This window comes from Mugil cephalus, chromosome 6, assembly GCF_022458985.1.
Source record: "Mugil cephalus isolate CIBA_MC_2020 chromosome 6, CIBA_Mcephalus_1.1, whole genome shotgun sequence".
In the NCBI taxonomy this organism is placed as follows: domain Eukaryota; kingdom Metazoa; phylum Chordata; class Actinopteri; order Mugiliformes; family Mugilidae; genus Mugil; species Mugil cephalus.
The window spans coordinates 16,897,361-16,910,748 of record NC_061775.1 but is presented as its reverse complement, the minus strand read 5'-3'; the positions used below and the strand labels follow the sequence as shown (position 1 = coordinate 16,910,748).

General features: G+C 42.2%; 2 protein-coding genes across 2 annotated transcripts; both read right to left on the bottom strand.

Annotated features, from left to right (window-relative positions):
* Positions 1-151: 151 nt before the first annotated feature.
* kcnn1b (potassium intermediate/small conductance calcium-activated channel, subfamily N, member 1b) lies at positions 152-10,519 on the bottom strand. The gene is made up of 10 exons (XM_047587401.1): positions 8,667-10,519; positions 5,685-6,824; positions 4,998-5,432; positions 4,806-4,901; positions 3,670-4,088; positions 3,413-3,554; positions 2,405-2,515; positions 2,141-2,268; positions 1,868-1,937; positions 152-1,464 (listed from the first exon to the last, which is right to left on the bottom strand). The coding sequence occupies exons 2-10, from the start codon at positions 6,807-6,809 to the stop codon at positions 1,180-1,182; spliced, it is 2,811 nt and encodes a 936-aa protein (XP_047443357.1). The 5' UTR covers positions 6,810-6,824; positions 8,667-10,519; the 3' UTR covers positions 152-1,179.
* Positions 10,520-10,684: 165 nt separating this feature from the next.
* On the bottom strand, positions 10,685-13,015 carry ccdc124 (coiled-coil domain containing 124). Its single transcript, XM_047587405.1, has 5 exons — positions 12,876-13,015; positions 12,183-12,360; positions 11,689-11,881; positions 11,478-11,583; positions 10,685-11,395 (listed from the first exon to the last, which is right to left on the bottom strand). Exons 2-5 carry the CDS (start codon positions 12,339-12,341, stop codon positions 11,191-11,193), a joined length of 663 nt encoding a protein of 220 aa, XP_047443361.1. The 5' UTR covers positions 12,342-12,360; positions 12,876-13,015; the 3' UTR covers positions 10,685-11,190.
* Positions 13,016-13,388: the final 373 nt, after the last annotated feature.

The window sequence follows — 13,388 nt, the reverse complement described above, 5'->3', positions numbered from 1 at the left end:
ATTATAATCAATAATAATCTGTAGGTTCTGATCAGGGTGACATTAAAAAGAGGTTTCATGAATAAATACAGGCAATAATCAGCCTAAACAAACCATTTCTGACCTAATGAATGAAAGCAATACACCATTAAATGATCTGCAAAAGACATAATCTGCCAGAAAAATCAACAATGTGAGTAAAACAATTGAAATTAAACATCTAATTAAAAGAGCAGAACTGAAATCGCAGCTGGTATTAGACCATCATTGTTCTGAATATAATGGAAATCTAAAACTCTGCGTAAAACGCTTTTTTGTTGTTGTTGAAATGTACACTTACTTGTATGTTACAAACAATTAAAAGACAACGTGTAAAGTTCTTCTGGTGAGGAAAAATAAGTAGAAATTAATTTTACATAACTCACAGCTGTTTCAAATCTTGTTTTATTGCCCCGGTCTAACACTGCCCTGCTTTTCATATTTCTCTCATTCGGTATTGGTGCTGTGTGCAATTTCCAACATCGAGCAGTAGTGTCTAATTCATTTTCATCAAGGTAGAGTCAACTTTCAGCAATCAACGCTCCTATTGCAGTCTCACATTTCTGCCTCAGGCAGCAGTTGAATTCATTCCTGACTCTTGAATTCCTGTATTTTTACTTTACTTATCTACAATCAGTGGTTATAGTAAAAATATTACTTTTATTTTAAAAGTTCCACAAATGCATGAAATTAAGCTAAAAGACAAATAGATTTTATGAATTAAATCCTACAAGTCTGGTGGTGGTTTGAAAGCAAAAATTCTACAAAAACAAAATCTGTTTTCCCATTTATTTGATTCAGATTGTTTCAATACCTTAGAATTAACTGGCTCAGTTTGACACAATGACAGTTTAATTGAAAATCTATAATGCCTATTATGAGGTTGAAAACCCAGTCCTCAGACCAACTGTGAAACTCCAGGCAAAGGAAATGAAGGGATAATGATCTTCCCTTCCTCTAAAGTCCCCAGACAGTACTACTTCCTCTCTCGCTGGAGCTGATCAATGTGCGCCTGCAACTCTCAGGGGTGAATTTGTGTAACGGCATGAATGTGTAGCAGCAGTGTGTGGCCAAAGGAAAAGTGCATGCTGAGATAATCCTTCCAAGTTAAAAAAAAAGTTAGAGGAAAAAAAAAAAAACAATACAGGTGAGCGAGGCCTATCAACTGTACGGTGTCTCCGGCGTGGTGGATCCTGGACAGATCTGCCTGGCCGGTACTGAACAGCACTCAGAGCTCAGGGAAGATGACAGGAAGTGCACACGGCAAGCCAGGTCATCCAGGAAATCCTTTTGCAGCTTTGTTATCGCTTGAGAAAGCACAACGGGCAGGGACTGTACGCTGACGAGGATGGAGTCCAGCTTCTCCTCCAGAGCCACGATCCTCCGGTCCAGCTCCCCGCTTCGATGCTGCAGCTCTGACACCAGATCGTACATCATGTTCTGAGTCTGGCAGGCGACACGGAGACAGTGCACACATCTGACAACGCTGATCTCACTTTCAGATGAAGTGATGCATGAATTCTCCCCGAATTATTCCAAACTAAGTTTACATAATATGTCAAGTTAAAGTTTTATCTTAAGGCCACTGCATATGTTACTAAATGTGGAAATTCACTTCACAAGAATACTTTTTACAAATTATAATTCCCCATGTCAAATTAAAGTGAAACTGCACATTGGTTAAATTTTTTGTATCGTAATTGAGCTATTGATAAATGAACTTCTAACAAAATGAGTAATAAGAGCTTTAACAGCATGAAATAAGGCTTAAAACAGACACTATTTAAGTAACCCTAATGTTCTGCTTTGACAGTCTGTGGAATCTGAGCATAACACTGCATAGACAAACCTTTGCGAGATCAGCGACTGTATTGGCCTGGTCAGTTAATTTCCTCTGCTCCATTTTGACCCTTCGCAGTCTAGAGTCGAAAACCAGAACCACAGTCACTTTTGTGCCAACAGAAATAAACGCACCGTAGAGTGTGTCTTGAGAACAACTTAAATCATAACTCATGTGACAGAATGAATAAACATCCTGCCGCAAATTTAAATCTAAGTTACAAAAGGAGGAAGGTGCAGGACGTAACCCTGTATGCCCTGGTGATGATTAATTGACACCTACTGGTGAATGGCTTGCAGGAATTTCCGCTGATGGTGGCGCACTCTGGCGTGGTCAATCTTCTTCACCAGCTTGGTGTTTTTGTAGATGAGCCACGTCTCCCTCAGCACATTTGCGGCCGTGTTTTTTATCTGTGGAAGGAATAATAGTGAAATGGCAGAGCAGGACGTTCATGTCGCGTCATCTGATGGTCAAAGAGCAAAAATTGTACTCCTGTTTAAACTTAAGTCAAGTTCAATGGATTTGCATCTCTGTTTGTAGACAGACCTTTTTGTAGAGTTGCGTATCCATCATAAAGTTATGGACGTGTTTCTCAGCTCTGGTGAGTTCTGATTTCCTCGCAACAACAGCTACCACCAAGGCTGTGCAGCCCGCTCCCTGACAAGAAGAACAGATTAGCATTGTGCTTGCTTAAGCTAAAACCACTAGATCAAGGGTCTTCAACGTTTTTCAGGCCAAGGACCCCCAGACTGGTGGAGAGATGAAGTAGGGACCCCCTACCTACTATATGTGTTCTATATTAAACTCGGACTAGCCCATTTATAAATATACATTATTATTATCAATTAATCATTTAAAATCAATAATTTCAATATCAAGCGAGATTAAGAGAGATCTATATAGAGATAGATATATATACAAGAATATAAGATAAAGAAAATAACTAACAGATTCGAGTTTTAACTTTAAACATAGCTAAATGTTGTGCTAATATTGCAGCCTACTTCTGGATTTCACCCGTGGACTGAACACGCTCTTGGCCAATTGCGGGGACCCTGACAGAGTCAGCGTGTAATATGTGGCCTCATGATTGGCTAAGCATCGACAGGGGTGGGGCCTACTTTGTACAGGAGGCTTAGATTGACAGGTCTAGTGTGACGCTCTGTGGCAAATGGTGGGTGAGTGAATTGCTGACTGAAAGATAACGAGTCCTGCCTCCAGTTGTCCCTTAACCAAAAAACACAGGATTCATATATGTATTTAAATAAATTTATGGGGGGAAATAAAAAATATATAAAAAAATATCGAATCAACCAAAGATTTAGCAAACCCCCTGTAGTACCTCTGCCGACCCCCTAGGGGGTATGCACTACATCATGCATACTATATAAACCACAAGCTATTGAACAAAAGTCAAACCTCTAGCAAAACGTCTCATTTTAAAGTGGGAGTCAAATAATGTATTTGTATTGTTGTATTGCAACAATACAAATACATCATTTATGTATCTCTCTTTTCCATATTGTCATCACACCAAATCAAAATGAATCTCACCATAATTCCTGTCAACAGGCAAACCCCTTTCCCACAGTATGTGTGAGGGACCATATCTCCATAGCCAATGGACAGGAAGGTGATGGAGATCAGCCACATTGCGCCGAGGAAGGTGCTCGTCACTTCCTGTGCATCGTGATACCTGCTGAGACATGACACCTGGATGTACCAGCAGCTGATGTTGCAGATGTTACAGCTGAAGAGAAGCGGTGTGTGTTTGCTCAGCTGATCCAAGTTTTTACTTGAAGACCCCTCACCTCTCACACACGCGTACAGTCCACGCTGCGATGATCCAACAGGACACACTGAAGACCAGCAGGACCGTGCCGGGGCAGATGGTCATCAGGGTCTTCATGACGAAACGGGTGTCAAAGTTGATCTTGTTGAGCGCCCCGATGCTGCGAGAGGAGGCGTCCGTGAACAGTTTGCTGTGGAGCAGCATGACCCTCCCGATCAGGTAGAGGCGCAGGAACATGGGCACAGAGAGGATGATGTCGGCGTCGGCGTCGGCCACCGAGGCTGTGTAGCTGAAGGCCAGCCGGGCGGTCCAGGTGAAGACGTGCTGGCCCGGGATTGGGTGGATGGCGCAGACGAGGAGCTCCAACATGATGAAGAGGATCCGTTCAAGGGTCATGGCTATCCTCCAGTCGTCAGCACAGTTGTCCACCAAGAAGAGCTGTTGATGGAGAGAATGAGAGGAAAGAAATTATTCACGCATGGACTGAAGAGTAAACAACTGTGTCTGTCATTTGTGAGGGTGACAGGTTTAACACCGATGTTTATGTTTTGTCAAATTAAAGTTATAATATTAGATGCATTTCATCCATAATGACCCATGGCACCAGCACATAAGATAAGAATACAACACATTTAAAGTGATTTAAAGAGATTTTCATTTAAATAAATATTACTTAAATAACAATTTATTGATGGGACAAACATATGTTACATACGTGGTGACTGAACCCATGGCTCAATGCTTAAATTATCTGAAAATTCTTGCATATTATGAACTGAAGACATGTTGATACATGGTGATACACGTTCCATCATTTTCTACCAGAGAAGGTAGAAAGATACTTTAAAATGTGAGATTAGAAATAGATACGTACGTAGATGTTTTAACTATAACCATCCTGTCCCAGGTTAAGCAGATTAATTGCTTGGAAAACCATCCTTTAGTTGATTTGTCCAAGCCAAGGGTTTTATCTACAGCAACTCAGATAAATAAACTCCACCCAATGAGTCAGATATGCTTAAGTGAACTTAATGTAAGCAAGTTATGATTATCTTGAAGGAAGCTGTGAGACACATCCAGAAGCTGTGGAAATAGCTGGGCACTCGAGCTTATATCTTTTCCAACACACATCGGTTCTTTGACCTTTACTCTTACCTGGATCTCCCTTGCGTGGTACATCACGATGAGTCCAAGAAGAATAGCAGTAGAGAGGCTGATGAGGCCTTTCAGTACGTATGAATACATGGAGTCCTGTACATAATGGAAACACAAACATGAACATTGTGAGGACATGCTGTATATTACCCATCTGTTGTATATCTGTATATCTAGGCATGTTTGCTGTACCTTGCTGTAAAATCCCCTCGACAGCTCAGTTTCGATGACCATGACAATAATGCCAAACATCCCACAGACCAAAGCATAGTCGCTCAGCTGTTTGCGCTTCCCAAAGAGAGCTCTTCTCTGGCCCAGCCGGTAGCTGATGTCCTTGGTCTTCTTCTGGGGCACGCTACCTTCCTCCCTGGTCAGGTTTTCGCTGTTGGTCTTACTGGAGTCTTCTCTGATGACTTTGGAGAAGGCGTCCTCGAGGATTGCGCTGTGAAGAAGCTGAAGAGGCTGCTGGCTTGAGTTGAGGTCCGAGAGACTAGATCTCAAGGTGCCGTGGCTGCCCAGAGGCCTCAGTGCATCCCCGTTAGCTATGTCGGTCTCTACGGCGTCAGGAAGTGGAGGAGTGTGTTTGGAAAGGGAGAGCTTTGATCCACTGAGGTGCTGAGAGTTTGTCTGCAAAGGAAAGTGGACACAGACTAAGTATCATAGAGTATTAAAAAGGAATTGTCTTATCGGGCGCATTAATCAAAGCCATCAGTCTCTTTGTCAAACATCCTCTGTTCTTCTTTTCCTTCACCTTTTAATGTCAGGATGGTGGTGTTCTTCCAATATGATACTTTGTCTTTATAAAATAAGTTTGACAAAGTTGTCCAACTATGTGATTCATCTAAAAATGTCAGAAAAACAAAAAAAAAACGCACATACCTGACTTTGTCGCTGTCTGGTTCTCTCCTTTACTAACTCCTGGTTCTCAAGTGAACTGTACTGGCTGATGGAGGAAGAGTTAGGACTCTTGTTACTGACAGGTGCTGATGACCTCTTCACCCACGGAGCGCTGGTCAGGGGGTTGTAAGTGAGATGGTGGCACTTGAGGACAATGGACGCGTCTCCAGCCGACTTGCCGGTCTGATCGCCTGCTATCGAGCAGTGGGAGTCTTGCTTTGCACATTGTTGAACTAAAAGAGGCTCTTTACCAAACAGCTCCCGCCAGTTGGCGTCGGCTCCGGCAGCGGGCTGAGGCTCTTTATGAAGTTTCTGATTTGCCTTGGCACACTCGACGGAGCTCAGAGGAATGTTGAACAGATTTGGACATGCTGCTTGACCGCTGTCTTTGAGTTTCAGATGATTGCAGTGCGGTTCGGCTCGACCTTCTTGGTCAGTGCACTGAGGCATAAAATTATCCTTTGGATGGTTTGTTACAGGTTTCAACGGATCTCTTTGGTTTGTTAGCCTTGGTAAAACCTGGCAAGTAGTTGGTATTGTGGTGTTTTTTGAGAAAGTGTGTTGTGAAGATGAGAGGCTTCTCTTGTTTCTAGCTCTGGACAGGCAGTCCGGGACCGTTCCCTGTTCCGACTGTGGTTCAAAACTAGAGGCCTCTGAATGCTGGTGGGCATCAGGACAGGGACAGCTACATCTGTCTTTGTGGCTTGGATGTTCCACACTGAACCCTGCCCTTCCTTCTAAAGCTGAATCCTCTTCTACGCCGCTGACCTGGCCACAAAGCAGCAGCCAGTCCTCGTCGCTCAGCTGTGATAAGGTTAGGTTTCTGGATTTCAGTGGAGACATCTGGGCCGAACCTCTCGGAGGAGGGATCCCGTTGGATCTTTGGTGCGGTGAAGATGAAACGCAGCACAGACTCTTCTCCTGTGGGAATGAGGATGTTTCAGCTCCAGAGGCTCCAGAGTACAGATCATGGTTCCCTTCGGGGGCTTTGGTCAAAGAGGACGGACCTCCTGAGACGCAATGTTTGTGATCCCCATCGCTGAAGACTTCCCCAGTTGAGTCAAGGCGTCGCGTCGCATTGGTGGGTTTGACCAGAATCAACCTCATGACATCACCGGGGCGCTGAAATGACGCCACATTAAGATCATTCGTAATGTCAACAAAAAGCGTAACAGACTTGGATTATTCAGATCAGCATTCACTCTGCAGTCATCGGTTTCTAGACAAACTCCCCAGATTTACTGAATTTCAATTCAAAGTTCAAAACTTGACACGAGGAAAAGCACAACTATTCAGGTATCAAAGTCAGTGATGGTCAAACATTCTGGTGGAGTCTAAACTAAAAAAAAAAAAAGACACTGAACTCTAAACTAAAGGATTCTGTGGTAGGCGAGTAGTCGCGTATTGTCCATACACTGTAGTGCATCCAACGGGTTTAGGATTCTCATTGCAAATGTACCAAAAGGTAGCCACGTAAGGGCCTCCTGTCTCCTGCCTGTAATGATAGAGCACCCCTGATTAGATTGTACTTCATTTCTCATTATTTCGGAAGGTACATTTTAAAATATAAGATAATACAGATCTAATTCATTATTATTATAGATTTCTAACAGAATTGATATCTTTTTTTTTTATCTTAACCTGTCAATAACATATTATTTATTTGTTGATTATGTATTATACAGGGGAAGCTGTGGCGCAGTGGCTAGAGAAGCAGCACAGGTTTGCTATGCCCCCGCACCTATGGCTGAACCGGCACCTAATCCCCAAATTGGGTCTCCCCATGCGCTGTACCCAAGTGGCAGTCTGGCATTTATTGTTATTAATCCAAGACTGCAAAGCATTCACATAGGTGGAGTGAATAAAAAGTGCAAAATTTGCATCAGAATTTAAAAAACTGGGGAAATGTGAATACATGAGTAAAGCACCTACTGTAAATGCGCGCCGTTCCTTAGTGGATTTCCACCACTGAACACCAGACAAAGAAACAAATGTTATTCTGCTTTAGAAATAAGGTCTTTTAAAATCTTGTGTGTCATTTAACGTCATAATACTTAACATAGTCATTCATCAAACCCACCACCATCCCACTGTTAATGATCCTTTTGCTGTATTGTACAGTGAATATATATATATATTGTATATTTTAGTGTATATATGTTTACAATTTATTGTATCTCATTCTATATTTTTTAAGCAACAAACACGAAGGCAAATTCCTTATATGTACAAGAACATTTGGTAATAAAGTCTTTTCTGATTCTGTATAAAATCCTGAATAACAAAAATCTTTAATCTAAACAAAAGTGATTTTTAAATTAAATGTAACATTATTGAGCACACGAATCCTCCTCCTGTGTTTGCTCACGGAGTAACTGTTGGCGCCAAACTGTCACGGCTATGAAAGCAATCGTCTCAGATTTTTTTTAGGTGGTTGTGAATATAAAACAATCTGTCAAAAGCAGATGTTACCCCCCTCCCTCATATGTTTGTTTGCTGTGCGTGGAAATCAGAAAGGCCGAGAGGCTCATAGCGAGCAAGCAGCTAGTACTGAAACTAAGATTCATTAGGAAGTGGATTCACTTTTATTTGATGTTGATCATTATATGAATCAAATTAATAATAGAAATTATATCCACAGACACAAATGTTAGATGTCATAATAATAACAATAATAAAACAATAAAAAAATCACCTAATTTTGTCGACACATGTCTAACCTTAAACACACCAGAGTAAATATACTCCAAGGTAACACCTTAATTTATCTTTACATAATTCATGACTTTAACGTGAACCTATAACTTGTAAGAGAGCGAATCTCATTATTCTAAGTGCTGTTTGTCTGTCTTGTTTTGCTTTTTAGCCAGAATTTAACTACTAATTAAATTAAATTTTAATTATTTTCCTTAATAAATACAAACAGTATTGGAGCAAATTCCTTCTACTACAGGTGATTCTTACCTTCCTCTCGCATGTGTAATTTTTGTCCAAACTTGAAGCAGCAGGTTACAGAAAGTGCTCCTGATTTGCAGAACTAAAGTGTGAAGAAGAAGAAGAAGAAGGAGGAGAAGAAGAAGAGGAGCAGACTGAGTGGGTGTTGAACGGCGGCCTGCCTCCTCCCAGTGCGAACGCTCGATAAAGGAGCTTTAGAGACGCTTTCCTTTGAAAGTAATGATTAGAATTCAACATGAAGAAAGAAAAGGGCAGCAGCAGCTGGCCCGCTAAAGGGTTGCCATGCAAATGGACGGGGAGTGGGAGGGTGCAGCGACAGGTCGGGATGCAGGGACAACAAAAAAATCTGGGACATCAGACCAGCGTGATTAGGGCGCAACATCACACGTAGGGGCTCAAAGACGAGAGCGTGAATTTGGAGATGACTGGTAGGTTGCTAGGGAAGGGGAGATGAATTGGCAGCTTTGGATGCAGAGAGGCAAATAAAAGGTCAGCTGAAGTTGTCATTGAAGCTCCGCGGTTCAAAGGCCTTCGCGCCGTCTCTTATCTCCTCCGCCACAAGAGCCTACGGGACAAAAGTGTCCATTTTTAAAGCTGTCTCTGAATGACTCACGCCGGTGAGTGCAAGGTCTCATCAGCGGCGTCGTAGAAGATCTAACGAACGTGGCTGCGGGAGTGTATTTTCACAAAGGGAAGCACTCAACAACACCACCGATGATTAAAGGAAGTTACGAGAGCACATGACCGCACAGATGTTCAACGGCCACACTTTTTGTTACTGCACGTTTTCCTTTTATTCTCAGGTCTGTAGAACAGCTCCCAAACTTTATTTCCCCAAATAGCACTCTCGACATTGTGCAGTTTTGTTCTTTTTCCACACAACTTTGCTCATATTTAGAGAACTCTATCCCTATTTTGTTCACCTTCTCTTTACCTGGCAGGCCGACAAACCTACAGAGTCAGTCAGCTTGCTGAATCATCAGCTCAGTATATGAATGTTGCTGCGCTGGAGGAAACCTTTGTGACCAGCTCTGACCCATTGTTTGGCAACAGAGCTTCAATCTTTGCTTGTTTTTAATCACGGCCCACATTCCCTATGGCAACGTTGCAGAACAATCAGAAATGATTTGTCCGCAAAGTTCTTTTTTTTTTTCTCTCTCTCCCTTGCACTGAACTGGATATAAGTGTTTTTGCACCGAACATGACTTATTGCAGAACTGTAGGTTTGCGATTGTGGATCTGAAGTTTCATCCAGGCACACATGGCCCCAATTTTAGCACAAACGGAGCACCAAATATATCCAGATTACGACCCGGGCCGTCCGTTTGGGGAAGTCGCCCGTAACTTTTGTTTCTGCGATAAAGAGTAGACCTCAGCTATCAGGAAAACCAGTGGTTCCAGAGGAACAGATAAAGGAGGCCGAATTCAGCTACTGTTTGGGGGCGTGAGGTGTTACTTAAAAAAATGGAAACAGAATTTTGTTTCGGTAATTTTAAAAGCTTTATCCTAATTCACAGTCCAATTAAAACATTTCAGCCTGGAAGAAAACGGATCTGTTCACATATATGTGTATATATATATATATATATATATATATATGTATATATGTATATATATGAAGCAAGCTATATCAGGGCGTCTGATGTTAATTTATCCACCTGACAATGAATCAAGTAACTAATTTGGTTTTCCTAAAACTGGAAGTGATAGATTCTTCAATCTTAACTCAAACAATGACAAGGCAATGACTTAAAATCCTGTAAAGGAAGCGTCCGCCACGTATTACATCAGGTGCATGATGCTTAATAGCCAGTATACATCATATTTGACGTCTTCACTTGTTTCTAATTAAAACCTAATTTCCTTAGGGCAACAACAGAGGCTTCAAAAGGAGCTGCCATCTGTTCTACCAGTTAATTAAATTTACAAATCGACCCTTATTTTGCCGGAGGCCATAGCAGTCTAACCTGGACACAAAGCTAATCAACTTTTTTTTTTTTCTTGAATGAAGAGTCAAGATGGAACCCTGTAACTCCACTGTAACGTTTATGGTTACACATTGCATCGCAGGGGAAAAAAAAAAAATAAATAAAAAAAGAACATGTGATTTGCTTTATGTGCCTCCTAACAAAATGGACTTCATTTAAAAAGAGAAAAGATAAAAAAAAAGATGTTGATGAGTGAGCTGTGAAATTTAATTAATAAGTTACTTTCAAAACATCTGACTTTCCGTCTCCCCAGAAGTGCTAGAAAATAAAAAAGGTCAGTTACATTGATCAGATATTGAGATGAGAGGCGACGTGCACAAACATTATGATCATGATGATGAGTTAATTTGATAGGTGAAAATGAGTTTCTCTTCTCAGTGCAACAAGACAGTCGCGTCCCTCTGGGATCGAAGAGATTGTTTCTGGGTGAGCAGTGATGAAGCTCTCGTCAGCAACACTCGATCTAATGATTCTGTTTTTCCAGTGGAAGTCTCCAATGTGCATAGGCAGTTTGCATGTGGAGTTACGGGGGGGAAAGAGTGCGTTCACTTTGAGTTGTAGGAAGAAAAGCGTTGGTTGAGGGGGTTCTCCGGCGCCTTGACCCACTCCTTCTTCAGCATTTGCTTCAGCTGCGACAATCTCATGTTGGGGTTCTCCTTTTTTAGGCGAGGCATGTTTTCCTCCTCGTAAGCAGCAAATGCCGCTTTCATCCTCCGCTCCGGGTGGCGATCCATGTCCTCGGGCCCCGTGCTGGGAGACAGGGATCAGCGATAAATTGTTAACGTTTGCTGAAAACGCGAAGGCAACAGGATGACACGTGCACTTTAGATACCTGAGTACAGCGATGGCGTCTTCTATTGTTCTGGCTTCCACGGTTCCTTCTTCAGGGATGATTCTGTTCACGTTCTCCTCCAGTGGTGTATCCAGGTGACTCTTTTCTGAGGGAAGAAATTTATTGGGAAACATGACGTGGTGGTAATTATTGGAATAGCAACTGTTGATTGATTTTTTTTTACCGGGTCCCCACTCAACCTGAAATTTACCTTTCGGCTTGGGCTGTTGCTCCTGCTGCTGCTGCTCGTTCAGAAGCGTCTCCTCGATCTGGGCACGAGTCACTTTTCCTGCCGCCGCCTCCTTCTGGGATTTGCCCTTCAGCCTGGCAGCCTCCTCATCCAGAAGTCGCTGGTTTTCTTTTTTCCTCTCGAGGAGTTCCAGTCTCTTCTTCTCCTTGTCATCCTGCAGCGGAGGAAAATATTCGTAGGTGAGGCCATCTGCATGTTCTACTGCACATTAAGTGACATGACTTATGCTCCCCTGAAACCACTAAGGATAACGAATCAAACAAAAAAGACAACCTAAAATATATCCCCTAACTTCCTTTTCAAATATGATAATTTTTCCATTGTTTCTATTGTTGGGTTTTCATGTCAGCCCTAAACATTTCAGTATTTAACATTTCCACTGGCATCCACAGCACGGATCACCTTAGTTAGGATCATAAATTTGGTCGTGACATGTAGTCGGAGGGAAACATTACCTTTCTCTGCCCCTTTTTGAGCACATGCTTGTCCGTTTCCTGCCACAGGGCATCCTCCTCTTCCTGCTTCTTCCGGGCATCTGCCACCGCCTTGGCCTCAGCCTTGCGGGCTTTGGCAGTAGCAGCCTTGGAGTTCTCGCCCTGGAACTTCTTTGGCATCCCAACAGCTGCCTTTTAGCTGGAAGAGACAGAGGCAAACGAGGGAGATGGAATCACACGAGTTTGACAAGTGGAATATTTTTTTTTCTAGACAGCTGCACACCATTGATATGGCCAGCTTTCATTTGGGGCTTGTGGCATGAAAATCCACCACCGTTGAATGTGCAGTGTGCATGTGACAGATAAAGTGCAGCAGCTCTTTCAGAAAGAAACGATCAAGCAGACTGTAAAGGTACTTACTATAAATTAACCTAACGTGTAACGGAAGCCTATTAATCTACCATATCCGTAAACATTTGAGCACAGCGTTTACTAAACAGCTAGGCGTAAAAAGAGGAGGTTAACGAAGTCATGAATTAGCCCTCTAAAATGATACAGACGACAGCTAGTTAGCATTAGCCAGTTAGCCTGGTAAATCAGACGTGTTTACTCGTTACCGAGCGCACCGTTCCCTGTACCAATTCACCGGAATTCACCTAAAAAGGGCAACCATCGCATCACGTAAACGTTTGGACACAGATGTGTTTTCCTTACCAGTATGAGAGGAAAACCAGGTCGTAAAGAGACGACGAGCTCCTGATGTTTTCGAAGAGGCATCCGCCACCTCCTCTCTCAAACCAGCGCGCACTCTGATGATGTCACCCACTATGCATGGTGGCCGCATGATGCCCATTGACTGTATATGTGACGATGCCTCAGGATTTTACACATTTGCGACATTTACATTTATCAAAGCCATTCCTGTAGCCTTGATCAGTTTGAATAAAGGAATATTACAGTACACATCTGTAACTCCCATGTCCACTACTCTGTTTATTGGCAGCTTCATTTTTTTTGGACATTATGTAATAACGAGATTTTAAGAGGATTAGTAACAAAAGAATGTTTTCTTGTGTTTTTCAAGTGTTGTCTAACAAGACTGACACTGTCAAAGGTAGAGTCAGATATTTGTCATTTCCTTAATTTCAAAACAATTTATGACATTTACTAATGTAGAGTTTTTAAGTTTTTTTGTTAAAATCTGTATATTTTGTTTATTAAGTTTGG

Excerpts from the sequence above, each read along its gene's own strand:
- kcnn1b (XM_047587401.1), bottom strand. The coding sequence starts at position 6,809 with ATGAGGTTGATTCTGGTCAAACCCACCAATGCGACGCGACGCCTTGAC. Across the intron at positions 3,555-3,669 it reads ACTGTACGCGTGTGTGAGAG|GTATCACGATGCACAGGAAG; the intron begins GTGAGGGGTCTT and ends ATGTCTCAGCAG. Across the intron at positions 1,938-2,140 it reads TTCCTGCAAGCCATTCACCA|ACTGCGAAGGGTCAAAATGG; the intron begins GTAGGTGTCAAT and ends TTTCGACTCTAG.
- ccdc124 (XM_047587405.1), bottom strand. The coding sequence starts at position 12,341 with ATGCCAAAGAAGTTCCAGGGCGAGAACTCCAAGGCTGCTACTGCCAAA. Across the intron at positions 11,882-12,182 it reads TCAAAAAGGGGCAGAGAAAG|GATGACAAGGAGAAGAAGAG; the intron begins GTAATGTTTCCC and ends CCTCCGCTGCAG. Across the intron at positions 11,584-11,688 it reads GCAACAGCCCAAGCCGAAAG|AAAAGAGTCACCTGGATACA; the intron begins GTAAATTTCAGG and ends TTCTTCCCTCAG.